Genomic DNA, 11696 nt, shown 5'->3' with positions numbered 1-11696 from the left:
CAGGAACAACAGAAATCAAATTACTTGTAGGCCTACATATGAAATGTGAAACAATAGACTAGTGATACATAGCCTATTTTTATCGGTTAAAGTCAATTATTTATGGTGGGAAGAAGAAGGAACAATATTTCTCCATGAGTCAGTGATTGGAGAGATTGGTGGAATAATTCAATATGTCTGCAAACTTACAGGGTAGTCTAAAATTAAAGACATACGGAGTATGCACACACACAGTTCGTACCCTAGAGCGATGTATCTATCAGAGCAAAGATTTCACGTGTTCCTGACCGCACATGTAAACAACCCCATACTGTATGTATTCAAGAGCCACCATATTGTTCCAATTGTGAAAGATTAGATTATTGAGACATGGCAAATTTTCTTTTACTGTCATTTGCCTCAAGGAAAAGGGGCAAAACTGTTTTAACTGAACACCAAAACATGTTTTTCTCCCCCAAGGTAAAGGGTGTATGGAATCCAGGTTGTTTAATTTGTATAGGGACACATGTGGCTTTTCTCTTTGGCAAGACTTACAGTCAATCCATGTTACATTTTTACTGGGAAATTCATGCAGCCCCTTTAAGGATCAAGAAACCTAATATTCATGATGTCACACTTAAACACACTGTACAGTTAATGTTTAGCATGAATTGCTTTGTTTCTTTATTGTGGCAAAGCAATGCTACATGCATGAACTAAAGCTAAAATTACATTAAATTAGATTTAAAGCTCTTTAAGTCTTTGGACTTTACAAATTAGGCAAATTAATTTCATGTAGGGATTTTTGCGCCTATACTGACATCTCCTGGCCACATATTGAAATTGCACTATGAGTACGGTGTCCATGGGAGATCATTTCTGTTTATTAAATTGCGTTTGTTCGTGTACTTCAAGGTATGAGAAATGTGGTAAATAGAAAATATATATACAAACACGACTCAACAAGGCCACACAATGGTACACAGTGATTAAGGTAGGAGTAAAATAGACACATTTGGGATTTCTATCGTACCATACCGTACCTACTATAGTCTTTCTTTCTTTTTTAAAGACAAGCCAGTGCGGTTCCCGGTGGCCGTCAACAGGAAATACGAGGCGTCAGTGAAGGCAGCAAGAGAGGGTTGCCTTGTATCCCACAACAGCGCCCTCCCTCCCCATCCTGTATTTTTTTGTGGAGGACCCCTTCACAGGAAAGCGTTTGGCCAGGAAAGGGTTAAGGAGTTTGTGAGGGTCAGATCGATGCCTCCTCTCCCACACGTCGCCATGAACAAATGAATTCGCGGGGAATTAAATATCATTTTCACAAAGGAGAAAGAGTCCTGTGCTTTGAACCCGACCCGACCAAGGCTAAAGTGTTGTACGACGCTAAGGTAACGTTGCACGCCAGCTAATTTAGCTCATTTGCTGTTTAGACCTTATACAACTCGAGTAATTTATTGTGGAAAAGCAGGGTTGTTTCTGAAACGTTTAGGAGTAACGTTATGAAGCGTCCGTAAAGGCCACTTAGGCCTAGCAAAAGTAACGTTAGCAGCTTTCTAATATAACGTTACGATATCTTGCTCGGGTTTCCGGGTACGTTTGATAACAAATGTTACTCCTCGCAGCGCATGGTTGACATAGTGAAGTAATTTAACTATGATAATTCGGGATTAATTCAAAGGCGGCAGCTTAATGAAGCATCCCAGCCAAAAGTGACATTAATAACAACCAGTATAAATAATAATGTCAACATTACTGGTTAAATATATGCCTTTATTGCACCGTAATAGCAGAACCAGGGTGCAGTTTTTATGTCTAACCTAATAAACAAACGCACCGATACCACTGCCCTGCTAACTTGGCTAACAGTAATGTATTGTATTTTACTACTGTATTTGCTGTGTTAGCGTTCATGCCCCGTCATGTTAGCAAAATAAATATCGAGTTTCAAGCTATACACGAATGCTCCAGCCGAGTTTTGACTATTTATTTAACCCAAAATGTTATAGAGGACATGTTTACATAAACGCAGTCTAGTTTAGCTGTTGCTATACAGATTAGCTGGCAATTAGCATGAACTTTTAGCTAACCATATTGCGTATTTGCAAGGTTATAAGCGGTTGCAACGTCAAGCGCTAAGTTTCATATTGATATTCAGCCAAATTGCATATTAAACAGTAATTTAACATGAACAATGCATCATATTTCATAAGCCTGTCATAATGCTTAATTAGCATTAGACAATATTAATTCAAATGCCTTTTATTTTGTTTCCATTGCACGTTTGATATGGAACCAATCCTTAACTGCATGTTAAGTGTTGTTTGGCGGAGTAATTAGTAATGACAGCTGACAGCTAATTGTTGTATTTTTACGGTATTTTACCAGGAAAAACACCAGCAGCAGTATAACGTTTCAGACGAATGACATAAATAAGTACAATAGATTCTCTTTTGTCAGCAGTTTGAGACATAAAACTATATACAAAATGTATGTAGTTGTGTAATTTAAAATATTTATAAATATATCAAAGTTATCCTGAAGTGTAGTAATTGAGTAAGTGTATTTACATTCCACCTCTGCTGACTGAGCAAAGCATTGATTAATAAAAAACAGTAGCTGAACTTTGAGAAAAGACACTGTCTGTAAAAGCATAGGAGCCTTTAATAGGATTGTGCTTATTATTGTGTTCTCAATTCACAGGTCCTTGATGTCTTGATAGGTACGGATGAACATGGAAGGAGAATCCCAAAGTACCTGATTCACTTCAATGGTTGGAACAGAAGGTAAGCAGATAAACTGAGTTACTTTTACCACTCATAGTCATAGTAGTGTTAATTGTTGCAGCATCTCATGGTCATCAACTTGTGTAATGATGTAGCTGTAAAGCCCTGCTATCACACCATGAAGGTCTTTGTGTTTTGTGGGTTTTGTTCTTTGTTTTGTTTTGTTTTTTGTTGTAATGTGTGTGTTTGTGTGTAGCTGGGATCGTTGGGCTGCAGAGGATCATGTCCTAAGGGACACTGAGGATAACCGTAAATTACAACGTAAACTGGCTCGCAAAGCTCTAGGTCGCATGTAAGTTCATACTGTGTGTATTCATTCAATCACTAAATAATAAATGTAATCAAAATATACAATAATTTAGTATATTTTCTTGCATGAGATACCATCATAATAACAATATTAAATTGTACACATGTACGAAACATCCCACAATCATGTTGATGTTTCAGTGACTTGTATCACTTATTTCCTGACTGCAAGGTCATAATCATTTACTGGATTTTGATCAGGCTGTAGAAAGGTTTCATTAACATTTGAGACAGGCATGATGCTGTCAGTGAACTACAACTACAAGTCCAGTGCATTGCATGTCACTGTCTGTATCCACAAGGTTTAGATCTGACATTTCTATTCATTTGCTCTTCAAGACGGGGCCTGATGGTGTGTGTTTTGTTTCCTGGTGGTAGGAAGAGAAAGGCATGGGCAAAGCGGCGGCGGCGGCAGTCCGGTACTAAATCCTCTCTGAAGACTCTCCCCAAGGAGGACGACAGTGATGACCCATGTGAGGAGTCTCTCTTTGTCTTCTATCTTTTGCTCCCAGTCTACTTCAGCAATTAAATTAAGCTCATTTCTATTGTCTGTCTCCAGGTTTGATTTCGTCTTCGGAGAGCAGCGACGGGGACGATTCCGACCCTGAATCTTCGAACAGCGGGGATAGCACCTTCTCTGAGGATATCAACAAGATGGTGAAGTGGATCATTTTAGTGTCCTTCTCAGTCTAGGGCAGATTGTTAGTTAAATATGAACATAAATAAATAACGAAGTAAATTGTGGCAACGCTGGTTAAACTTCTCTTGGATCTTCAATAATGTCAGCTTGTGCAAATTTGCAGATATACCCACAATGTGACATCTGTGCATAGACAACTACATATGAATCATTTTAGTTTCTATAAACAATTTGCCTGAAGGTGCATATATTGCTGCTTTCAGAGGGTTGAGCCAGACATTAATGTTAAAAGGGAATGTGAGGAGAAGGTCGTCCATGTTGACATCAGCATCCCCGATGTTTTGAAGAAGAAACTGGAGGATGACTGCTTCTATATCAACAAGAGGAAGAAGGTACGATCAGTTAAATCATTTATTGTAAAGATTGTAGTAAGATATTAAAGTTGGATAGAATTGACTTTTGGGGCTTTTCCATTATACAGTTCTAGCACTGCTCGACTCGACTCTACTCGGTTTTTTTTGCGTTTCCATTACGTATAGTACTTTTTTAGTACCTGCTCTGGTGAGGTTCCAAGCGCGCCGAGCCAATACTAAAATGTGACGTCAACAGACTGCCGACCACTGATTGGTCAGAGTGTCGTCACTGGAAGAGTCATGAGCGCGACATCCCAAACAAGAATCAAAATATGCCATTTTTAAATACTGGCAACAACTCTCCTGTACTTTTCTTTTTTTTTGTTTCGTCTCGCCGCCTGCAGCCTTCTCTGGCTCTCTTCTCTTGCTTTGTTTGTGACAAAAAGCCACAGACCGAGCTGCAAGTACACCATCGCCTCGATGTCCTCCATTGTTTGTGTTTGTGTTGCGTATAAAACGAGGTCACGGCAGTTTCGCGCAGCTGTGCTATGACGACCCCGCCCATGTTGAGGAGGTACTATGAAGTAATGGAAAACGACGTACCTGGTGTCGAGTCGAGCCGAGTAGTGCTAGAACTGTATAATGGAAAAGCGCCATTTGATAATCCTTCATGTTCTCCACTCTTAGCTGGTGATGGTTCCCTGTCAGACGAATGTCGTGCACATCCTGGAGTCCTACGTGAAGCACTTTGCCATCAACAAAGCCTTCATGGCCAATGAGAGGTACCGGCGTCAGAGCACGACACAGAACAGCAGCCCACAGCCAGTCCCTCCAGAAAAGAAGTGAGTCTTCACAGAGGAAAAAAATAGTACAGTCATAACATAGATCATCAAGGAAAAAATATATGTTGACTGTCATCATGTATTAAAATTTGTAAACAATCCTTTTTAAAAAAAATTATATGATGGATTTGTTAAATGCTCAGTTTTAACTATTCCTTAATTTTCCCTTATTTCAAGTGAGGAGTTGTGTAAGGAAATGGTTGATGGCCTGAGGATCACATTTGACTTCACATTACCCATGATCCTCCTCTACCCCTGTGAACAAGCGCAGTTCAAAAAAGTCAGTTCCTCCAGGCTTTTCCTGGCCGTCAATGAAAGCTCCCCCTGCTCTAGCAAGTAAGTGTGCCACAAATAATCAAGGCATATGTTGTATAAGGAAACTTGGCTGTGATGTAATGCATATAATTTTAAACCTGTTTTTTTGTGTGTTTGTTTTCTCTGAAGTGCCCAGCGAGAGCGCAGCCCAAGCCCGTTGGGGCACAATCCACCCACCCCTCAATCCACAGACAGCCAACCAGCACTAAGCGACATCTCTGCCACCACGCCCACTGCCCCTGCACCCACCCCAAAGCGCCGGCGCCACCCTGACATGGACTGTATCTCATACCAGTCCCAGTCTCTCAGACGCTCCACCAGGAACACATCGGGGGGCGACCGCCCCGCTGAAGGAAGCAGTGGAGGTAATCAGTTTTTACTTACTTATTGTTATTGTTTAATGCTTTTTATATAAAGACATTGTATCTATTCTTGTATGATTTTTAAGTCATAGTGATTCATTTTATTTTGTGAAGAATCTCACAACATTGATTTAACTATGGAGCTATAAATATAATGTATGGAATGATCCAGGTGGAGGCAGTGCTACAGCGTCCCCACAGCTCAAACGCCGTTTGGTTGACAGCTCATCACAGCCCAAGTTCTTCCTCAACCTCGACAGAAGTAAGCACTGTTGAAAATTGCATCAGAGTTTAACTATTGGGGCTTTTTTTGTTCAGAACCTTTAATATCAAAAGTCAGTGACTATATAAAACTAGTGTTTATATGGATTGAAGTATTCAGTCATATTCAGGTTTATGACAGCTTTTGTTTTTGTAGTAACCAGTTCTGCCCAGTAGATGGGGATATCCTCATTCTTTTAACCGTCATTCATCCCCTCTTTTAAGTGCTTTAGAACTGCTCTCTCAAAACTTCGTGTTGCCTTTATTACTTCCTCTGTAACTGGGTTTATCTTGTATTTCAGCAGTGATAAGTTACACAGCAGCAATCTGTAAATGAGTTGTTTTTCCTCTGTTCTCTCGTTTTACCCAGAAACCCCAGTGCACAGCGGCTCATCTTCCCCATTGCCCTTGACCCCGAGCAAAGAGCGAAGTGGGCCTTTCTATGGCCTAGAGAGCCGGAGAAACAATGAGCTTAATGAGGTGATGAAACTCTGTGTGATGGATTTATTATAACCTGGAAGGGAAACAATGTCTTGCTCAAGGGCACCGAGACTGTTACATAAAAGGCCCAAAAGAGGCTGCTATTGCAGGGAGCGAATTTATGCAACTTGTTTGAATTGAGTTTGGCAGTAAGACTGTAAATTCTGTGATATCTACTTATAAGGCACTGTGAAACCTGACGTGTTTTTTTCTGTTAAATGCCTTTTTTCCTCTACTCCCTCAACCAGGTCCTGAGCTGGAAGCTGACTCCTGATAACTACCCCCTGAATGACCAGCCTCCCCCACCTTCCTACCTGTACGGATCACAACACCTCTTGCGGCTTTTTGGTTGGTCTCACTTTACTTTTGCTCGTTCACTTGTCATCCTTTTGCTTTGGTTTCACATTCATGTCAGTTTTTTCTTCACATACCCCTTCTCCCTATATACCCCTCTCTTCCAGTTAAGCTTCCTGAGATCCTGGGAAAAATGCAGATCCCAGAGAGGAATCTTCGAGCTCTGGTCAAACATTTGGAACTCTTCCTCAGGTAATTGGTTGTCGTTAATAAATTAGATGTATTATTAACATTGCACATAAGAGGTCAGTCTGAGAGGTAAGTGGTTCACAAACTAAGAGAGGGACAGAAACAATGTAATTAAACATAGCTATGCTTCAAATGTCTTCACCTCGCAAAGATGGGAGAGTACCAATCTTTGAGCCACTCAGGCCTGAAGACTTACAGTTTCTCCACTAAAACATTGAGGCGTAATGTTACACTCTCAACCCCTCTTTGGAAAATGGATCTTGCCATCAGGTGGACACAAACTGTGTGAAATCATTTGCAATTTTGTCAGAGGATAAATCATTAAAAAGACGTATTGCTGCATTGAATTAACAGGACATTAAATTCGAAGCACTTTGACTTTAAATGTGCCTTCATAATAACCTACATGGTTCATTAACCAAGGTTTGACCTACCAAAGCATTTAAGCTTTACAGTAACTGCCAGTATTGAGCTGTACAAAGTTCTCATTTCACAAAGAGAGATGGGCTGCACCTGGAAGCCATATACACACTCTTGAACATCCTTGACAAATACATTTTAGGACTTTTGCACAATACCATGATATACTGAAGTCTTCTACTGTGAGTAAGAGTAAAAGGAATAAATTAATAGACAGATATAATTCATAAAAAGACAAAAATAGTGATAGTGAGGAAATTATCAATGCATCAGACTTGCCCAGAAGCACCAAAACAAAAAAAGGCAAGACAGAGTAAGAAAATGAGAACATGGGCAAATGGGGGGGGGGCAGAGATGGAGTGAGAAAGAGCATGTGCTAGAGGGAGGGAGATGAGTGGGCGTTACACAAGCGTGGGAGTCTAATCTTTAAATCCTCCCGAGCGATCTTCAGTTCAGCCGGTCCCAAACCTGGGGGATTTAGGTCCTCTCATTCTCTAATCAAACACACGCAGTACTGCTTTCTGCCACCAAGCAGCGCTGTGGAGCAACACCCCAAGTTGGCGCGGAGTGGGTGCAGGAACAAACCTGTGGGCATGAGAGCCAAAAATACCTCGTGTCCACTACTCAACAAAAAATATACATATAAATAAATAAACTGGTGCTCAGTGCTTGGTGCCATAAAAACCATGAGGTGGTCGTCTGAAAATAGCTTGGGCTGGCATTCATGCCAGCTTGTTGGATAGGGTGGGAAGAGAGTGGTGTGCAGCATGAAGGGATTACAGTTTTCAACTAAGTATGCATAGCCTTCACCAGATTCTTTTTATTTTTCTCACGGTGGGGCAGAAGGGCTCATAAATGGTATTGTCAACGTGTGAGTGTGCAAAATTAAATACCAATACTTTTTTTTTTTAGCAGTTTGAACAGTTCCTCTTGGCAAGGTGTCCCATGCAGTGTCATCAGTATGAGGGGAACCACAGTCAGAAAGTCTTTTTAATTTACACTTACAACTTACATTTGTAGACTGCAAATTACTGGAGCATCTCTTTTCATGCATCATTATTATCACCCACTATAACTTTGATGCAAAGGTTGAAGTGCTTAAAAGTAAATGTCTTTTGCAGTTTCAATTTCCTCAGTAGCCCTGCGATGAAATATAATTTATTAAGGCATTATTGTTTGTGTTCAGTACAGAAAACACCTCAGTTTCTACTCAGTAACTAATTAATATGTTCGCCGTGTTGAAGACATAAAAACTCTGCAGGACATCGGACACAAACTGAAACGCTTGCGTCTTTGGGGAAAGCTTTCATGCTTTTGACTCTGAAATCAGCGCCGTGGCAGACTGTGCCGAGTGGGCAAAAACTGATTGATGTCGCAGAGACTGAAGTGCAGTGCATTCTGGGATTTGGCCACAGTTGATCTCTCACTCTCCCTTTCTCTGCAAGAATGATTATGATTAAGTGTGGGTGTGTGTGTGTGTGTGTGTGTGTGTGTGCACATGTGTATGCACACGTTGTGCTGAGTTACAATGTGTATGCCTAAAGCGGCTTGCCTTGTGTTATTACTTATCTAACAGCAATAAAGATTAGCACAAGCCTGAATTCCTGGCACCAAGAGCCAAAAAAAATGTTGTATTGAAACCTGTCTAGTGAATTTTTTTTCAAAGATTATTTCTTAATATTTTTTAATGTTTTAGTGATCAATTAGGCTTTAATTAACTTAATTTCTTGAAACCCAGAGTCGAGCATTGCTCAGCTTTCATTTGTTCGCCGTGGAGTACAGTCCCATCATTGTCCCATTAGATTGTCTTGTTTGTTATTCGTTGTCAAAGCGTTCTTAAGTTCTCCTCTGATGAGTATAATTTGTTTGCATTGAGATTAGGAAGGCCGGTGGAGCTAAGATGAGATGGCAAGATTTAGAGGATTTGGCCGAGTAGCGGATACTAAGAAGATTCCGGATTAGTTTTCCCTGCTACTGATTAGATGGAAGGAGGGTGGGGTGGTGGTGGGGTGGGGGGGATTTTTCACTCTCTGACTGTTGGTCAGTCATTCTCATGTTCTCTGTCTGTCTGTCATAGCGATTGGTTCTCTGATGGTAGTATAGGGATACATGAGGGGGCTTTGTCTCTGACATACTGTATATACCGCGGGGCAGAGGGCAGGGGGTCTAGGATTTACGTGGAAAGAGCCAGGGATATCTAGGAAAACCAGAAGTTGGAATGAGCTGGGTTGTGACATTAGAGATGCTTTCCTGTCACCGCTCTTTGCTTCATGTAAGCCTACCGTGTCCATGCCGTTTATCATCTAACAAACGGCTTATGTTGAATATTCAGATATCTGAAATGATCTCACAAGATTTCCTTCTCTTGTACTTCCCTTTCATGCCCTCTCTCCTAGGTTTCTGGCAGAGTTCCATGAGGATTTTTTCCCTGAGTCTGCATATGTGTCTGCATCGGAGGCCTACTACAACATGAAGCAACCAAGGCCAATTTACTGAAGGAGATGTCAGCCGTTTTATTCTCTTCCCTCGTCTGTGCCCTGGTCTGTCTGGGCTTGCACACAGGAATAAAAAGCTGCTTTCTGTGCGTAATGCTTTCCTGGACCACCCGTTCTTCTTCACTGGCCTAACATTAGTTTTCCTGTTGCTGTCTTGTGAAACTAGTTGCTTCCACCATGCCACTAACCCACAACTACGCTCTGTTTGTGGTACTGTCTTGCATGTCAAGCCGCCCCACGCTTGCTTCGCTTCAGTAGAAATCCTTCTGTGCAATGTACTGCTCCAAGGCATGTCCAGCGCTGTCAGTGCTATTTGTTGGCACATGCTAATGTACCTGTATGCAGGCCCCAGATAAGATTAAATACTTGGGGGATGGCAACTACTGATGATCTACTTTTCCAACCTCACCTCATTGTCATCTGCTTTGTTTGTGTCACCTAGCATACAGTTCTTAAGACCAGGCTAATGCTTTGACTTCCACACCAGAGTAGTAGCTGAAGGTACAGCATCAAACCTTCATGCACAGTTTTCTTCCCTCCCCGATATTAGATCCTGGACAAAACAAAGCAGCTTTGAACTTGGATGGAGAACCACACAATCACAGCTGTTTGGCAAAGTGTCTCTTCATGGCCACATTTTAAGAGTACTGTGGTCTGTTCAGGGAAGGGAACACTGATTGAAATGCCCTGTGTTCTTGTTCTGCCCACCCAATAAACGTTGGATATTGTGGCTAGTTTTACGCTTGTTCGCCTGTTTGGATGGAAGGCCAAAGGTGGGCCCCAGCCCCTCTTTTATAGTGACTTCATGTAAGCGCTTCCCATGCAGTGTCGCCAGTGATCCTTCCAGATATGATTCTTCTAAAGCTACAGCAAGACGCTCTCTTCCTGTTCTGGAAATGCTTAGCTGCTTTCGCCAAGCAATTACAATTTACTGACTCTTTAAGAACTTTCTATCAGGAATATTGTTTTTCCTCCACATTGTTTTACTAGTTTTACTAGTTTTGAACTTTGAAATGACCATTGAGTGTCCATGAAACATTTTCTTTATTGTGTCTTGCTTTTGATGTTGTCCTGTGCATGTCTGTCTAAATGTCCAGCAGCTTTTGATTTGACTTTGTTCTTCCTTTTCCTCCCACCCTTGCCACTAGCAGATAAGGAGAAGGCACAGTGAATTTAAAAGACAAAGGTCTGCGTACAACATGTCTGACATTGCTCTGTCATTTTCTTACAAAGAGTAATGTGTCTAGTTATTAAGTTATATCTTTTACTAAAGGTATGGTGTATTAACAGGTAATCTTAATATACTGTTGAACACCTGACAACATTAGTATTTACAAATCCAACTTAGACAAGAACTACCACTTAATGATTGTCTTAGACCGATGCCATTTTCTAAACACATTATTAGAAACAATCCATAAGAAAATGTGAGGAATTATTTGCAAATACTGTTTGGATATAACACAAAAGTAATCACGCTGGTTACTCGTCATGACATTGTGAAAATGTAAATACACCTGTTGAGCAGTATGTTATTTATTTATTTTTGCACACCACTGGATCATTCTGTTAATACCCATCTAATTGGAATTTTCATACTTTTGTTACCCACATGATAACATGTTGAATTGGTAGATTACATGACAAGGACCAATAAAGACTTGTTGATAATTTACAATTAGTTTTTCTCAGCTGTTTGTTGAACAAATATATCTGTAGATTCAGTATCATTAATCGTAATACAATTTCCAATGTTGTGTGCAGTGTTTTTTTGTAACCTGGTTTCATTCTTGAATTTGAATAAAAAATGTTTTCTAAAACTCAGCAGTTCATTTATATACACTGTACATAAAGCACCATGATCGTTTATGTCTATACTACCCTCTCCAATTTTATACATGCCAGTTTTTC

General features: G+C 40.6%; 1 protein-coding gene across 2 annotated transcripts; it reads left to right on the top strand.

The window, feature by feature from the left end:
• The first annotated feature begins 1172 nt into the window (after positions 1-1172).
• On the top strand, positions 1173-11586 carry LOC133976252 (male-specific lethal 3 homolog). Of its 2 annotated transcripts, XM_062414410.1 has the most exons (14): positions 1173-1370; positions 2683-2765; positions 2962-3057; positions 3453-3547; positions 3634-3731; positions 3978-4106; positions 4755-4909; positions 5087-5245; positions 5354-5589; positions 5759-5848; positions 6218-6327; positions 6576-6675; positions 6789-6873; positions 9687-11586. In XM_062414410.1, the coding sequence occupies exons 1-14, from the start codon at positions 1272-1274 to the stop codon at positions 9784-9786; spliced, it is 1635 nt and encodes a 544-aa protein (XP_062270394.1). In that variant the 5' UTR covers positions 1173-1271; the 3' UTR covers positions 9787-11586. The 2 variants fall into 2 exon arrangements, with proteins under 2 accessions (XP_062270394.1, XP_062270395.1); XM_062414411.1 differs by lacking the exon at positions 5759-5848.
• Positions 11587-11696: the final 110 nt, after the last annotated feature.

This window comes from Scomber scombrus, chromosome 24 (assembly GCF_963691925.1).
Source record: "Scomber scombrus chromosome 24, fScoSco1.1, whole genome shotgun sequence".
NCBI classification, from domain to species: Eukaryota; Metazoa; Chordata; class Actinopteri; order Scombriformes; family Scombridae; genus Scomber; species Scomber scombrus.
Note: the sequence above shows the minus strand (reverse complement) of the source record. Positions and strands in the feature narration are given on the sequence as shown.